The following is a 16938-nucleotide window of genomic DNA, read 5'->3' on the forward strand; positions in this document are numbered from 1 at the left end:
ACGCTCTTAATACAGAGCGACATTACGCACCAGACTACTATTTCACATTTATCGAGGCATTATCTTTATGTCTCTTTGAATAACTGGGAATCACTAGGGCAAAGCAGGCTTCCCACTGGAGAGCTGAATAAACACACCATAAACCACACAACAGGCAAAGGCTTCTGAGGCTTAATGAAAAAACAATGCGGCTGCAACGATTCAACACAACAGAGCAAGCACATGTCATAATCTATTTAATTAGTGGTAATAAAAATGGGCAACCCAAACAGACTTAGCCTACAGATACAAATGGGCCAGCAGGGTAGTAGGGCATAGATACCTCAAGCCAGTGATGCTATCAGTCCGTCTGCATGTATCTTAGCATTGTAAAGTTATCAATTGCCATCATTATACTGCATAGTAGAGAGCTAAATATGTTAAGTCAACAGGGTTTCTAAGACGACAGACAGGGCAACAAATATACTAAACAAATGTCAGTTTAGATTAACAGTCAACCTACTGTAAATATATCGTTTGGATGGGAATCTTCCAGCTGGGAATGAGCCATCCGTTTATGCACGGTGTGTGTGTGTGTGTGTGTGTGTGTGTGTGTGTGTGTGTGTGTGTGTGTGTGTGTGTGTGTGTGTGTGTATATATATATATATATATTAGTATAATCATGTAGATAGAGGACTTGAAATGCCAACTTATAAGAGAAAAGCATCCTACCATAAAATAACTTTTATTAAATTAATCAAGTTTTGTTGATCTTTGCAAATTCTGGACACCAGAGGGAAAAAAAGACACCAGAAATTTGAGCTCTGGCCCATTTAAAAAAAAAATGGGCCAGAGCTGGTTCCCCCTCGAGTGAAGCAGGCCATTAGGGTGTGAACTGGAAGCGAGAGGAGCACAGCTGAATTGTTGCCGTTCAGGAGGCTTTCTAAACACGGGAAGGATTTACAGAGGGTTTATCTAGCGGGCTCTATTGATCATGAGGAATATCACATAGCCTTTTTTGGGCTTAAAATGGACGCCCGGGTTTTCGCCTTGCTTGGCAAGGCTGCTCTGTTTAACGCTCCCCTGCACGCCTGATGAGTAAATTCACGTCTGTGTACTAATGACTGATGACCCCCCATAAATACAGAGAAAATAAAAATGTGCAGTTGAGACAGACAAGAAGGCCCCATCTGTCCTCCTCGCACAGAAGGCAAAGCTTCAGTCACAAAACAACAAGAGCATCTAAATTCAACTGTATACAGCAGACATGTTTGTTATGTTACAGGTCACAGAATTGTGACACTAATAAGTTGTGCATCACCAAACTTGTAAATGCCAACTTGACAAAAGGGCTCTCGTTAAAGATTAATAACACTGCTATTGGTTTTCAGCCATGCTTATGAAGCTGAACATCATTTTAATTTACATTTTTAATTTTAAAAGAAAAATCCTTGGCGCCCGCTGGCCTAGCGGTCCAGGCACATGCTACATATAGGCTCTGGCCTGACAGCGTGTCACGTGTTCGAGTCCCGTTCATGGCGACCTTTGCTGCATGTCTCTCCCCTTCTCTCTCTCCCTTTCCTGTCTATCTTCACTTGAAACTATCAATAAAGGCAGAAAAGCCAAAAACAAATCTTAAAAAGAAATCCCATATAATTACGTAACATGCCAACACGAGCAGGAGATGTGAGCAGGAGGTACATGGCCCCTCAAGGGCCAGTGCAATGGGGGGGTGTACATACATTATAGAGTAAAATGCTTTCAAAGGGTATTGTATATCCCTCTTTAGAAATTCTACATAATTCTTCAACATAACTACCGAATAATCACGTGGAAAATCACTAGACATATGGATCTGAGGGTGGCTCACCAACTTTTGAGACAGGAAAAAGATCAGGAAAAAGATCTAGTAACCAAGGTAAAGTATTTAAGTTAAATTACTACATATGCTACTCACTATTGTAATTTCCATTTCATTTTAACCCTGTGCTTCCTTCTTTTGGTCAAGAAGTGATAAGGAAATCAGTGTATTTTGTGCAAAAGTCAAAGTGGTCAATTTGTACCTTCACAGCGCGTAAATGTGATATGTGCACAGCAACTAATTTAACAGACTACTATTAATTTCCTTGCCAACTAACAAGAGCAGCACAAACACATAAGACTAGCGTGCACTAGGGATGGTTCAGATTAATCGTTAATAGGATCAAAATCGATCGATTAAAAAAAGCCTACTGCAGGTGACTTGAATCCTATATTGGTATCTGTTATCATTAGCCTGATGAACATTATGTGGATGGATAACAGATTTTTATTACATTTTTCCACAATGTATGCTTTTGTTATGGTTTGTAACAGCCTTAGCGTTGACTATCGATTAATGTTGAATTATAGTAATCAGTTTTCATTGTAGACACTTTTACACATCCCTACATCTCTCCCTAGTGCAAATCACTTTCAACTAAACCCGACTGACGACAACATAGCCAGTGCTGTAGTTAATATTTACAAATGCTCCCCATTCTTTAAAAGAGAACATGAAAGACTGGTGCCTTTGTAGCAGATAGAATGTCCAGGGTGGGGTGCCACAGATGATTATGGCTAAGACAGATTTGCCATCTACAAGTCTGAAACCAGAGCGGAACACATTACTGTTTGTTTTGGATGTTTGGCAAAAGGCATGGGGCGGTACAAGCCACTAATAATACCATCTCAAGGATGAGCTTCAACTTCATTTGGATAACTATCCTGTGCTATGGGTGGAATGCAGTCTCTGTGTACTTGCATAGAGACTGATGAATAAGCTGTCATGGAATATGTCATAACAGATGTAGGAGGACCCCTAGTGGCCATGTAGGAGCATGACAAGACAAGGATCTGAAGGCTGGGGTAATGCAATCTGAATCTTACCTGAACATGATGAAGCCGATGGATTCAACGGCAGCCCTTCTGACATCATCGTTCACGTCGCTCACCTTTGAGGGGGAAAAAAAAAGGAGACTCGTTTAACCAAACCATTTAATCCTAAAGCTTAGCAGTCCATTATGGTCATTGTATGGCCTAGTATCTGAAAACATTATCAGCCACATTATTGTGTCATCACGAAATTGAACTTGTGCAGTCTGACACCTGCAGGACGTTAAGCTGAATCACACATTTTGAATTAAAGCAAATCATCTTCCATTTTAACTGATTTTCAATGCACTTGATTTACTGAACCCTTATGGTCTTTACACACTGGGGCATGACAAATTAATTACGATACAAAAACCGCAAGCCAGTAGTTCATATCATAACAAACATTCATAGTTTACTTAGTTGATGCCTCGTGCATACACGTTGGGAAAATAGTGCAAAACTCGACGTCGTTACAAAAAAGAAAATGATGTTCTTCCCAGCAGAATGGACGTGTTATGTTGTTCTGTATGATAAACCTCTGTTCTTCCCAGCAGAATGTACATTACGTATTATGTTGTATGATAAACCTGTTCTCTCTTCCCAGCAGAATGTACAGTACATGTTATGTTGTATGATAAACCTGTTCTCTCTTCCCAGCAGAATGTACATTACGTATTATGTTGTATGATAAACCTGTTCTCTCTTCCCAGCAGAATGTACAGTACATGTTATGTTGTATGATAAACCTGTTCTCTCTTCCCAGCAGAATGTACATTACGTATTATGTTGTATGATAAACCTGTTCTCTCTTCCCAGCAGAATGTACAGTACATGTTATGTTGTATGATAAACCTGTTCTCTCTTCCCAGCAGAATGTACATTACGTATTATGTTGTATGATAAACCTGTTCTCTCTTCCCAGCAGAATGTACAGTACATGTTATGTTGTATGATAAACCTCTGTTCTTTCCAACAGAATGTACATGTTACGTTGTTCTGTATGATAAACCTCTGTTCTTCCCAGCAGAATGTACATTACGTATTATGTTGTATGATAAACCTGTTCTCTCTCTCTTCCCAGCAGAATGTACAGTACGTATTATGTTGTATGATAAACCTGTTCTCTCTTCCCAGCAGAATGTACATTACGTATTATGTTGTATGATAAACCTGTTCTCTCTCTCTTCCCAGCAGAATGTACATTACGTATTATGTTGTATGATAAACCTCAGTTCTTCCCAGCAGAATGAAGGGTTATGGGAATGTGGACAGGGAGGAAGTACTCACAGCGACGTGCAGCAGGCGTCGGATGGCCTTGTTGTTCCCAGAACCGCAGTAGGCCATGCCAACGGTGTACATTCCTGAGCGCCTCAGGATGGGGTCCTGGAGAAGGAAGACGATGAGAGAAAGCAGAGCCTCAACATTCGGGTCTGCTCACAACGGCCATCAACACAGCTCAATCATTTCCCTGTCTGGTTCATTTACAGGCATTTTCTGGCATGGAGTTCAGAGACTTGAAACTGACATGGGGTAGTCTACACATTATGAGGACAGAAGTCAGTAGATCAAAGTTGTGAGCCTCGTGTGCCAAGGATTGCACACCTCTTTTGTTTTGTCACTGTCACGGGGGGAAGGGGGGATGCTAATGCCATTAAAAAAACGTACTATACTTTTCACGCCATTTAAACGAATATGTTCCACCATCTAAAGATCTTGCACAGTTGTTGATACAAATTCATTTTCCATTCAACATCCCATTCTGTATAATGTATTTTATATTATATTATATTTGTATCTTTTTAGAATGCGACATGGACATATAAATTAGGCGTCACACTGCATGAGGTTCTGTTTAAATAAAAGGGTCACTGAGCGTTCCATCAGCACCTTATCTCTGCAGAGGCTCTCGATGAGGGTGTCGGCCTCCTCCATGCGTCCGTACATGACCATTGCAATGCCGACGGCCAGCCCACGCAGAATCTTCTCGTGCTGGGTCTCCTGGGCATAGCCCACCATATCCTCGATGGCCTGGGCTGACTTGGAGCCCAGCATCACCAGGCCCAGAGCCAAGCCCGCAGCCTCACCTGAGAGAGAACACAGGGACAGACATGGGTTCACATGGGTCATGCTTTTATTGGCTACTGGAGTTTTTCCTCCTTTTGTTTCATTACATTCCTATTAATTTACGACATCAACTGGGTGAGTTGCGACTACTGTGTGTGGATTACACACTTACTAGCATGACTACCAACATGACCACCAACATGAACCATCCTGTGTAATATTTAATTGGAATTTGACAACCCAAGAAATATAATACAAAGACAAGAACACAACATTTCATTATAAGCTCCAGAAAACAGAGCTGAAGTAAAGGTCAGTTTCACTCTGATCTCAGCAGCTTGTTGTTATTGCTTGCTCCCAGAAGCAGTGAAAGCTTTAGTGTGTACTGGGAGTGCAGAGCACTACAACAAATATTTCAACTGAACAAGAATGGTGTTCTTTAATCAAGTTTTCAATAGTTGCTTGGCAACAAGAAGAACCACAACTGGTAGTTTTCCAAGAACCAACTTAGCACAGCTTGTTAAAAAAACACCAGACAAAAGCTGGAAGATCCTGACTGGCAAGTAGGTTTGTTGATCAAACTAGCCACATTGTTAGGGTGCCAGGTCATCACAGAGAGGATAAATTCATCAGTAACTGTGGCTAGTATTAACCCATTTTGACCTGAGATCAGATTCTAAAAATGTCTTCTACATCCTGACAGTTTTCTGAAAAAGCTGTGTTTCTATGTCAGTCGTTCTTCGATTTTTCAAAAATAGCAGACCTACAAGCTCTGTGAGCTTGTAGATCTGCTATTTTTCAATAGCTAAAGCATAACATAATGCTAACACCAAAAGGGGTTCCCGCCCAGAATGGGTTAAAGAAAAGGTTGGAAAAGGAAAAGCATTCAGGTCAGTCTTTTCACTATGACGTTTATTCCAGGCCTACATACCAGTTACAGCATCATCCTGGTACAGGTTGGACTTGAGCAGGTCATAAACATCCTGTCTGGCTGTGCCCAGAGCTGCCAACCCAAGGCCAAGAGCACCCCCATGACGAACAATCTGTCAGATAGAAAGACACAACTTAAATATGTATATATTATACACAATACACAAAGAAATATATTATTTTCTCTTTTAAAGTGCTGGTAATCTTGAACTTGCTTACACCAGCAGATAACGTGATTACCTAGCATGTAACAAAGACACGCATTTACATTTTGGTGAAGCACAATAGCACATACAGCACATACAAAAACCAGTAGGCCATCACAAAAACAATTATTTGCTGTGATGTTGGGACTCGAATTTAAATTTAAATTAACCATTTCCCCCCTAGTGCCATTGCACTCACATCATTGCTGGCGTTCTTGAGCTGGCTGAGCAGATAGTCGATAATGTCTCCTCCGTGGTTGGCGTGGATCAGGCCCAGGGCATACAGGCCGCCTCCCTCCTGGTAGGCTGAGCCAGGGGAGGTGTCTTTGGGCAGGTAGGTAGCCATCAGCTGGAGTGCCTCTTTCTCATGGCCCTATGGAGCATTTTATATTTATATTTTAACAAACCTAGAACGTCTGAAGCCAAAGTATGAGCTTAAACATTTTGTTGGTTAAAATAATTCTGTAAGGAAATAATAGAGGTAAATATTACCTTATGAATGACACCAAGACTAGCTGTTGCCGTAAACTTGGCCCAGTTGGTGGCTCTTGCTAACCACTCCAAGTTTTCTCTGCGATTATGTACAAACATTGTCTGCATGTTAGCAACAGTAGGGCCTTGTCAGAACAAAACGATCATTAGTCTTGATTAAAGGACCACTTCACCACTTTTCAACCTATCTTCATATAATATGTCCTCACTAATAATCATGATAAAATGGCACGATTTCTTTCTACTCAGTCTGTGTCTCATAGGAGGGCTGTGGGCAGTTTAGAAACAGTCTTCCAGCGACACATCATTAGGCAGATTTTTCTTAAACAAGATTTTTTTTACAAAAATGTTTAGATTTTCATTATCGTGAGAACGATGGCTTCCATTTTCACATTGCAACTTTTCAGGACTAGAAAGCCTGCAGTTTCTATTAGCTTGGATTCCCCATCGATGATGTCACTGGAAGACGGTTTCTGAACTGCCCACAGCCCTCCTATGAGACACAGACCGAGTAGAAAGAAATTGCGCCATTTTTTCATGATTATTAGTGAGGACCTATTATATGAAGATAGGTTGAAAAGTGGTGAAGTGGTCCTTTACGTGAATATTTTGTAACTTCAACATCTTCACTCAACTACCGTAAGCATTATGCTTTAAACTTAACAAAGTTTCAAAAGAGCAATATACAAGTTACCTTTCAACACAAGCTGGTAGAAATGTGTCCTCTTATGCTCCCCAAAATAATATTTGACTCACCTTAGAAACTGGTCACTTGTGGTTCCTGTGTGCATGAAAGAGTTGGCTATGACTGTGGCTGTGTGGCACACTGAATTTCGAACCGCATCCTGCAAGGAGGATGATTAAAAAAAAAAGAAATTTGTAAAACCCAGTCATGTACATTTCAGTGAGAAACCACTTAACAAATCACCTTTGTTACAAATTGCTTTACAAAACAAGAACATAAGCCAGAGGAGTCTTTATAGCCCTAACCACACCAAAGGGTCAAGACGGTTTTGTCCCTGCGGTGTGATAGGTCTTGTTGCACGTTGACACTAGTGATTCAACGCATGGAATTCAATGGCCCAAACCACACCAAAGGGTCGAGACGGTTTTAGCGTTAACTCCTTGCAACCGTTTGGACCCAAGGAGTTGCATGGAGACCCTTTTTTGTGGTTAGGGCTTTACATGTGCAACATCTTTATTTCAAATTTGTCACAAAAATGCATAGCCACTAAGATATGAAAGATGAGAGTACCATTTCAGCTTTAGGTGCTCAAGACGTCTCCACACGTCTTTATAATTATACCCGTAGAGGGCCCATGACGTGAGAGGACGTCTTAGGGTCTTTTTTAATTAATGATATAAAACTGGATCGCAAAAATCTATTTTTTGACAGGGCCATTTCTAGGTAACGCCTTGTGCAGCGCTCAGCGTCATGTTTTGCGCAGCTGTTCACTTCCTTGTTTACGGCCTGACAAGAGATCAGATGTGACAGCGCAAGGTAGTAATGGAAGATTATACCTCCCGGTTTGGGGGGGGCAGTAAAATCTGCGTCATCTACTCGGCATTCTAGCGCCTTTATTTTGAAAAATTCCGGTGCACTGGAAGTGTTCAAGAAAAAAAAAGGTATGGCCCTTATTTCAAACGAGCTCATCCAACATACAGTCATGCAGAAAGAAGACGACTTAGTTCCAACATAAGGCCATTTCCTTACCTTTGTGTTTTTGAGGATCATCAGGTCTGTGTTGTTGTTTCGGATCAGGAACTGCAGGTGTAGCTCAATAGCCATTTCTCCGCTAAGGATTTTGATCATCTTGGCGTTCTGGTCCTTGGGCTCATCATCCTTAGCAAGACATGTCATTTGAGCGTTGGATTAACAGTACAATACAAATTTCTCAGGATATTTTAAACAAAATGACTAGAAATACTGTATTTTATTTCTCTGACGTTTTCTATAAAAACAAGCTTTTAGATCAGTTTATGTCACAATGTAAAGTCATACTGTATAACTTTACATGTTGTAATATTTTCGGCGACACCAGTTGTGCTACAGTACATTCCTTGTGTTGTACTAATAAACATAATAAACATTTTATTAGAACTTTTTTTACCGTGTCTGCTGGCTTTCCAGCAGGGGAGCTCCCTGCCTTATCGTCCATTTCCATTGCATCACTGCAACACACAAATCATAGTTTATGTAGTCATGAATTGATAACGACACAGTAGGCCAACAGAAGTGCTCAAAAAGCCTGAAAAGCTCAGCCGCTCACTTAAAGAAATATCTAAATATCTTTATTGTTCAGACTACAAACGACATCCCCAAGCGTTCAGTCTTGAAGTCAGCACAAAGAAAATAGTATCCTATCCATTTCCTTGGGGGAAAAAGAAAATCACACTTGTGTAAAGGTTGCCCACCGTGGCTTCCACACGATTGCAGATTCATTTCCATTACATAAGTTACGAGACATGAATGCATTGTGTTATTGTATAAAACAAATTCAGTTACAAGATGTATTTATATTGGCCACATGACGTCTCATGTAGTCATTTAGTGCCCGAAACAAACATTAAAGTCCATAGACTTGGCAGGCAAACGATTTACTTGGCTGCCATATGACGCAATCTTCAAAAGCCATGTATTGCACCCATCAAGGAGGACACTTTTTGGAGATGGATCCTAGAGGACATGTAAGCCATTTCCCATTCCATGGTTATGTGGGGATCAAATCAGAATGTGGGTATTGCCCTCACTCCGCAGGAACACACTCCATCTACCACAGCCTACCTGTCTTTGTCTGCGGTGGGCACGGTGCCGGTGTTGGTGGAGCCGGGCACGGCGGGGATGGGCGTGCCCACGCTGCGGAGGTTCTGGATGACGGAGGAGAGGAACTGCTGGCTGGCACTCTCATACAGGTCGAAGCAGATCTGGTAGGCCATCAGCAGGTTTTCCTCCTTCACCAGCTTCTCCAAGATATCACTCACAGCCTGGGGGTCGTCTAGGAAGATCAGGCACTACGGGGCAAGACGAAAGACAATGAGAGTAGGGGCAAGAAGAAAGAATGATGATGTGCATGCCAGTAAACACATGGGGTAGAGGGGAAGATGTTCAACTGACCAGCGACAGAGAAGCCAAAATTATTTAACTACAGAGAGACACAGCATTACCAATTAGCTTAACACACAGTACAAAATAATTTCTAAAGAAAAAGGAATCTAAAACACTTCGCTAAATAAGAACTGAATGTCTCCCAGCTTTCATTGCTAGAACTGGGTGGAAACAATTAGTTTTAAATAAACAGTATTGCAAAACCAATCTTTAGGGCAGTCCATGTTGAGGCAGACATGATTGGTTTTCAAAGCAGTAGGTGTAGGTTTGTTAGCGGCTATTCTCGCAGCTGTTCTAGTAACTACAGTACCTTGCATTTAGAAATTCCCAAACATAGAGAGATCTCAGAGATCTCCAACCATCTGGCAACAAAAGACTAGCTCCCAAGTGAGCATAACGTTTATTTTTACCGAAATAAACGTTTCTTTCTGCTTTATTTCAACTAAACACAGTTGCGGACAAACAACAAGTATAAGTTCCATCAGCAGGTATTTACCTGGCAGACATTAATGAAGTCGGGCTTCTCCAGGTTCATGTAGAGTTTGACCAACACTCGGAGCACTTCGTTGCGGAACTTCTTGTTCTGCATCAGGGACATGCACACCTTCAAGCTGTAGGCGAGCAGGCCGCTTACATCAGTCTGTGAGAGAACAGGAGAAAATCGTTAAAGTGCGTTAGGATTGATGGAGAAAGATTATCCAATTAAACCCAACATATTTAAATATGTTGTGTCTATAGAGCGTTGCAGTCCCGCCCTCTTTCATGATGACGCCAGGCCCAGGAAATAATTCCGGGACATTTCAAAAAGTATTTATTTTAAGACCTTTTAAGCGTTGTGCGAAGCCAACTCGAGTCGTGACAAATCATGACAACAAACACAATATTTTGGACCAAACAAATAATTACAAAGAAGAAAAACAAAACAAAAAAAGTGTTGTAACCTGCCTTTTTTTTTCTTCTTTCTAATTATTTGTCCGTCCAAAACATTGTGTTTATTGTCATGATTTGTCACGACAAGAGTTGGCTTTGTCTGCGGCGTAAACGTCTTTAAATAAATACTTTTTGAAAAGTCTATGAGAAAAATTATGGGGAATTATTTTCCGGGTCTCTCGAGGGGGCGGGACTGTGACGCTCAGTCTATAGGGTCTCTCCTTTCCCCTCTACACCAAATAGGGCTGTAACAATTACAAATTTGAGTTGACGATTAATTGTCACACAATTTGTGATCAAACAATTTAACTCCATTATTTCCCGCTAGGTGGTAGCATAAGCACACCTAACCTGTGTAAGGCTGAACGATTTTGAGAAAAAATCTAATTGCGATTTTTCTGACCAATATTGCGATTTCGATTTGACTTGAGATATATTTTTTTAAATCACACCCGTGTGAAGTAAGTGGTGCAACTCCGTGTGGGCGTCCCCGGGGGGTCCCCGAAACTTCCAGACCCACAGGAAGGCGCCCAGGGTGCCGGCCCGGTTCAGGCGAGCCGCCCTGCATCCGAAACGGTCAAGAAATGACAGAGTTACCGTGTGTGGGTCCCCAGGGGGTCCCTATACTGTACTGTACAGTCAATGTACTGTAATGTCACACCCAAAATCATCATATAGGGCCTATACAGTTAGTATGTGTGTGTTAGGCTGCGCAACAGTGACACTTGGTTGTGAAAACCAACCAAATGCTATTTTCGTGCTCGGACAGACCCAGCCAGCCACCCACCCACCCACCCACCCACAGACACACAAAGCTCCGTAATGAAGTGGTTGCACCACTTAAAAAGTAAAGCTTCAATTTAGTATTCACTGTGTCCATTTAAAAAGTAATGAAACATTACCAAATGGCATACCCTTCATTTACTTTACCAGGCAGTGATGTCAGGATTCACATGATGTGAGACAGCTCAAAATAATGTACGCTAACCAAATTGACCTGTGTTTAATTAACTACAATAAGAATGTGTGTTAAAATTTGTTAGAAATAATTGTAAATAGCTCTCTGGATACAGACCATAAATGCAATGTAATTTCCAGACTTTCTATTTAAGTGCATAAAAGCATAAAAGCATTTCATAAGTGTAGGCTACATTTTGACAGATGTGATGACATAATTAGGCTATTAATTATTAGAGATAATTTTGTCTGGGGTTTAAGACAAGCTCAGGCTATTTCCCCACCACGGGTCCTGGTGTAAGCTCTTTTTTAATGACGGCTCTACTCGGATCTCGGTACAATTTCGCGGACCTCGCTCAGACCAATCATTACAAATGTACATTCACCTAATGGGGAACGGTTCACCAGAATATAGCATTAAAATAAACAGGGGACAGGACAGCATGACAGCGCCCGTGCCATGCGAAGGTTTGTGGTGTTGCTGCGGGATGTTTTGACTGTCGTTGTACCATGACAGGTCTTGCACAAAACTCGTCTGTAACGTCAAAACCAAAATAATGCCATATCGCCGAAGTGCCTGATCTCTTTGGGATTAAATTGTGAGGACTTAAGAAAGTTTCTTCGGGCTACGCAGACGCTATGCTTGCATCTGCTCCTCAGCTGCTGCTGACTTCTAGCATGGTAGCATTAGCATCAACGCACTGAACACAGAGCAGAGTAGACGTAAATGATGACTTTGTTTTGGGCACTGGGCAAGCGTGTACACATGCACTGCAGTCACATGCACTGCAGGGACACCTCTGATTGGTTAGAATAGAGAGCACAGTACAGCCGTGTTGTAAATACTGGATCAGACGCGCTCCGGGTTGAATATTATGATTAAAAAAAAAATCGCAGCCTTTGCGATTTGCTAATCGCGTGGTTTCAAATCGTAATTTCGGTTTGAAAACGATTTATCGTTCAGCCTTAAACCTGTGCCACCCGTCCACTCTCACTCTACGATCCATGTTTCATTTCCGGGTTATCAGTGAGGTGGGGGCTGTTGTTGTGAGGACATTGATCGTTAGCCATAAGCTTATACCTCTTAGCTCTCTTCATAAACAGTTACATGTCCTTAGCGATGCGACAGCTCACCATGGACAGCGCTCAAAGCTTTAGAGATACAAGTCTTTGAAAATCCTGTTATAATGGAGGCTCAATGGAGCTGGATTTAAAAATCCCATATCTGGTGAGGACGGAGGCTCTCCATAGCAACCGGAGCAATACTAAAAAGTAAATTGACGGTCACCGCTTTCATATATGGAGTATACGGGGGGTACGAACATGTACGTAGGTGGCACCTTTAGTGCTCTAGCCTAGAGGGTACGATTATAATCGTTGAAAGCAGAGAAAAGGGTAATTGTGTTTGTGGCATTGAACATTAAACATAAAAAAGAATACATTTCTGTTTGCCTGGAATTCTAAAAATGCACAGGGCAGATATGACAAATAATATGACAAATAACTGAAATATACAAAGAAATTACTAAAATTCATTTTTTTTTAATACTTAAAAAAAAGGTTAAAAACATTACAGCGTCACGCATTGCAAGCTTGTAGATCTGCTTTTTCAGCTTTTTTCTAATTTTTCAACATGGAAACAATGCCAATTATGCCAAAATATTTGGGATTATCTCAAATAATTGCGATTATACGATTATGTAATAATTATGACAGGACTAACACCAAATACATTTGCTGAATGTTTATTGTTCGCCCCAGAATAGGGAAGCTAGGGTGAATGTGGTGAATTCTTGTCAATAGTATTAAAAATCTACGCTGCTCTTTCACTGATGGTGAAAGCAGGACAACTCACCGATTCCAAGATAGTCTTCTCAAAGATGTCGAGCCGCCTGGTTTCAAGGGCAATGCCAATGGCCTGCTTGTACTTGTGGTCGCCCAGGCAACGCAGGAACATCTTGTTAACGATGCCCTCCAGGCGCGGGTCGATGCTCTTCTTCTCCTCATCTTCGGGCATCTCCGCATTTTCAACCCGCAGCTTTGTGTAGTGGTCAATGCATTTGGCTAACAGAAGAACAGATAACAGTATTAAAGAAGTGCCCGTTTATATCCACTAAACAAATGCACACTGTTTTTTTTAAAGAGAAAAGAATCACACAAGATCATTGCAACATAAAAATCACAAGCATTGTCTTGGCATCGTCTATCAATCAAACTCCTGTCAGTACTGCTCTGCTCTGGTGGCTCTGTTGAGGGTGGAGCTTGCTATTGAAGGGCTGCATTTCATTACATTTCCATTGCTATAATTTATGTTCATCATATTCCTGTAGGTTGATAGTCTAGCTTTTCACATGGGAAGGGACTGACATGCCATCATGCAATTCAGAGACAAGGGGGCCGGTAGGGGCGTTTGGTCAGTCTGACAGGCGTAGCGACATGAGCAGGTGCACGTCTTCTCAAATCAAATCAGTCATGTACAAATAAAGTTCTTATTTTGTTTATGTAGAGATGCTAGGTCAAATACAGACAGCCAAATGTAAGCATTATCACATCTGATAATATAAAAACAAAACTATATACTGTATGAATTAAGTCGACAATCCAGATAAAGAAATAAGAGACAAGATACAATATTGTTCAATGTTCATGTTGTCTGAACACTCACCAATGATGGTCTCCACATACTCAGACTCATCTGTGACATTGAAGAGGTCCCCAGCACCCAAAGCATAGTTCAGCGACTCTTCAAATGCCCCGAGATGGTAAAAGACCTTGGAGGCCACCAGGGCAGCAAACTCTCTGCTTCGAAATGACTCATCCTCATACAGGACCTCGCTGAAAACAGGAGATTATAACAGTTCACATTAGAGTAGCCAAACAAAAACCTGTGGCCTTTTGGTTATCAAAAGGTGCACAGCACACCGGTCCTTGCGAGGTGCCAGTCAACGGGATAAATACTAATAATGAAAATGAAAAAGATGGTATAGTCGCACACTCGTAGCTGCTAGGGTTTAATATTTTTCCCGAATTTGGCTCATTTTAAATCCCGGGTACTGGCCGACCTGGGCTACCCGGGAATTCCCGTCAAAAAAAAAAAAAAGAAAAGAAAGAAACTGCCCACTAAAATTTATATATATACTTAATATTTTCAATAGAATAGTGATATTTTGTTTAAAACCTTTTTATTTGAACGAAATATGAACATATAAAATGTAATTATTAAATTACACACAGAGCGCGTTTTTTGGGACGAATATCGGAGCGAATGTCGGAGCACAGGAAAAAATAATCGACCTCACGTCTTTCACATAGCTATACATCAGGGGTGCCCAAAAGGTAGATCGCGATCTACCAGTAGATCACAAAGGCTGTGCAGGTAGATCGCATGACATGCACCTAAAGAATATTTAAAAAATATATATTTTTTGCATCTGCCATCTGAATTAAAATTATTTTTAACCCATGTCTAACCAATGACTAGTCTAAACTAAGTATGCACCCCCAAACCCACAATCTTATAGTTTCAAGAGTGTTGCTGTGCACAAACGTCGGTATGATTACAAATTAAATACAAAAACGCTACCTATTCCATGACTATTTTCAGCAATGGTATTCGGTGGGTAGATCTTGTTGAGCTGGTGATTTTTAAAGTAGCTCTCAAGTCAAAAAGGCGTGGGCACCCCTGGCCTAGAGCCACACAGGCTACACACCCTGCCAGGTGCCCCTGCCTGGGGCAGTGGTTTTCAACCCTTTTCACATCAAGGCCCATTATTTATTCGCCATGTGAACCTTCAACCACCATTTGAGACCCAAAACTTTGAATATTATGTTGTTGTTGGATAAGATTTTGTCCACAATTCCATGCTGGCTGTATTGATTGTATTAGAACTGTGACAGGCACTGTAGTATAATAAAATGCATAGATAAATATCTGAGCCTCCTGTCATAAAGATGGCTCTGATCAACCAGGATAGCCCCAGGTGCAGGTGGTCTTCCTGAGTGATAAACCCTCACAATGTGTTTATACAGCTGCCTATAGCAACTTATAGAGATAACCTGCAGATAGCCTTTAGACCAGGGGGGCCCAAAAGGTATAGATCACAATCTACCAGTAGATCACAAAGGCTGTGCAGGTAGATCACATGACATGTGCCTAAGGAATATTTAATTTAAATAGTGGCATCTGCCACTTGAATTAAGGTGACTTGATTGACATCAAAAGGGTCAGCTCAAACCCACAATGCAATAGGCCTATTTTGTTTTCAAGAGTGTTGTGTACAAAAACATTGGTATAGCATTACAAATTAATACAACAAACCCCTACCTATTCCATTTCTCCCGCTCTATTTCGCATTCCAAGTGCATTTGTCTTATATGTAATGCCAGCTCCGGTATTCCAAAGCCTCCTCGGCCTCAGATACATATTTAAACTATTTTCAGCAATGGTTTAATAGTTTTTTTTGGTGGGTAGATCTTGTTGAGCTGGTCATTTTCAAAGTAGCTCTCAAGTCCAAAAAGTGTGGGCACCCTTGCTATACATGGTCTTTCACCCTTTGAGCAGTGCTGGGTCCCCTTCTCCGCTGAGGAGGTGATCATCTCATTTTGTACTTTATGAAAAGTCCGATTGGGTATGAAAATAGCCAGCACGGCCAGGGCACACAATGGCAAGTCGGCAACACACTGATTATATTGTATCAAGGTCGCTCGTTATTTGAGAGAGAGAGAGAGACTGTGCTTCGTCTACCGGTACATCGTGTCAGAGCTCAGGCTGACAACGCAGTAGGCTACATCGGAGCATGTCCGTTTAACCCATTTTGGGCTGGAACTCCTTTTGGTGTTTTAAGCAGTTATACTTTAGCTGTTGGAAAAAAAGCAGATCTACAAGCTCATAGCGCGGCACTCGAGCTTGTAGGTCTGCTATTTTTGAAAAATCGTGAAATTGTGGCGCAAATCTTTGAATATATTCTTACAGAGCGAATGTTTTTAACTCAAATCTTTGCTTCTGGGGGTCCCTGGAACACCATATTTTCAGATGGGGGTCGGTGGCCAAATCCAGATATTTTTGAGGGTCCTTGACATGAATATGTTTGAGAACGACTGTCAAGATTTAGAAGGCATTTGTAGAATCGTCCTCAGGTCTAAATGGGTTAATAAATTGATTGCAGCTGACGTAGCAGATACATCTCTCATCAATGCAAACTGCAAAACCATTATGTTTCATCGCTGCTGGCATGCAAGGAATACCAGGCAAGTTATACATTTAAGGGGATAGATTCTCTAATCTAATCTATATGGACCTCATTATAGCGTATTGTTGGGGCTGTCAGTCTGTGTGTGTTGCCGTGCCGTCCCCTCTCTTGCATCTGTTCTTCTCTGACG

General features: G+C 41.3%; 1 protein-coding gene across 2 annotated transcripts in view; it reads right to left on the bottom strand.

Annotated features, from left to right (window-relative positions):
* The window catches only part of psmd1 (proteasome 26S subunit, non-ATPase 1), a 59351-nt gene that overhangs the window by 40764 nt on the left and 1649 nt on the right, over positions 1–16938 (bottom strand). The window contains exons 4-16 of one of the 2 annotated variants that reach the window (XM_079506855.1): positions 14225–14394; positions 13415–13623; positions 10169–10312; positions 9352–9578; positions 8678–8738; positions 8281–8409; positions 7323–7411; positions 6567–6645; positions 6274–6447; positions 5870–5981; positions 4762–4958; positions 4162–4257; positions 2887–2951 (exon numbers count right to left, since the gene is read on the bottom strand). In XM_079506855.1, the coding sequence (XP_079362981.1) occupies positions 2887–2951; positions 4162–4257; positions 4762–4958; positions 5870–5981; positions 6274–6447; positions 6567–6645; positions 7323–7411; positions 8281–8409; positions 8678–8738; positions 9352–9578; positions 10169–10312; positions 13415–13623; positions 14225–14394 (1752 nt within the window). Of the gene's footprint in view, positions 1–2886; positions 2952–4161; positions 4258–4761; positions 4959–5869; positions 5982–6273; positions 6448–6566; positions 6646–7322; positions 7412–8280; positions 8410–8676; positions 8739–9351; positions 9579–10168; positions 10313–13414; positions 13624–14224; positions 14395–16938 lie in introns of both variants that reach the window. The other variant, XM_079506856.1, reaches the window with a different exon arrangement.

This window comes from Electrona antarctica (genome assembly GCF_951216825.1).
Source record: "Electrona antarctica genome assembly, chromosome: 7".
NCBI classification, from domain to species: domain Eukaryota; kingdom Metazoa; phylum Chordata; class Actinopteri; order Myctophiformes; family Myctophidae; genus Electrona; species Electrona antarctica.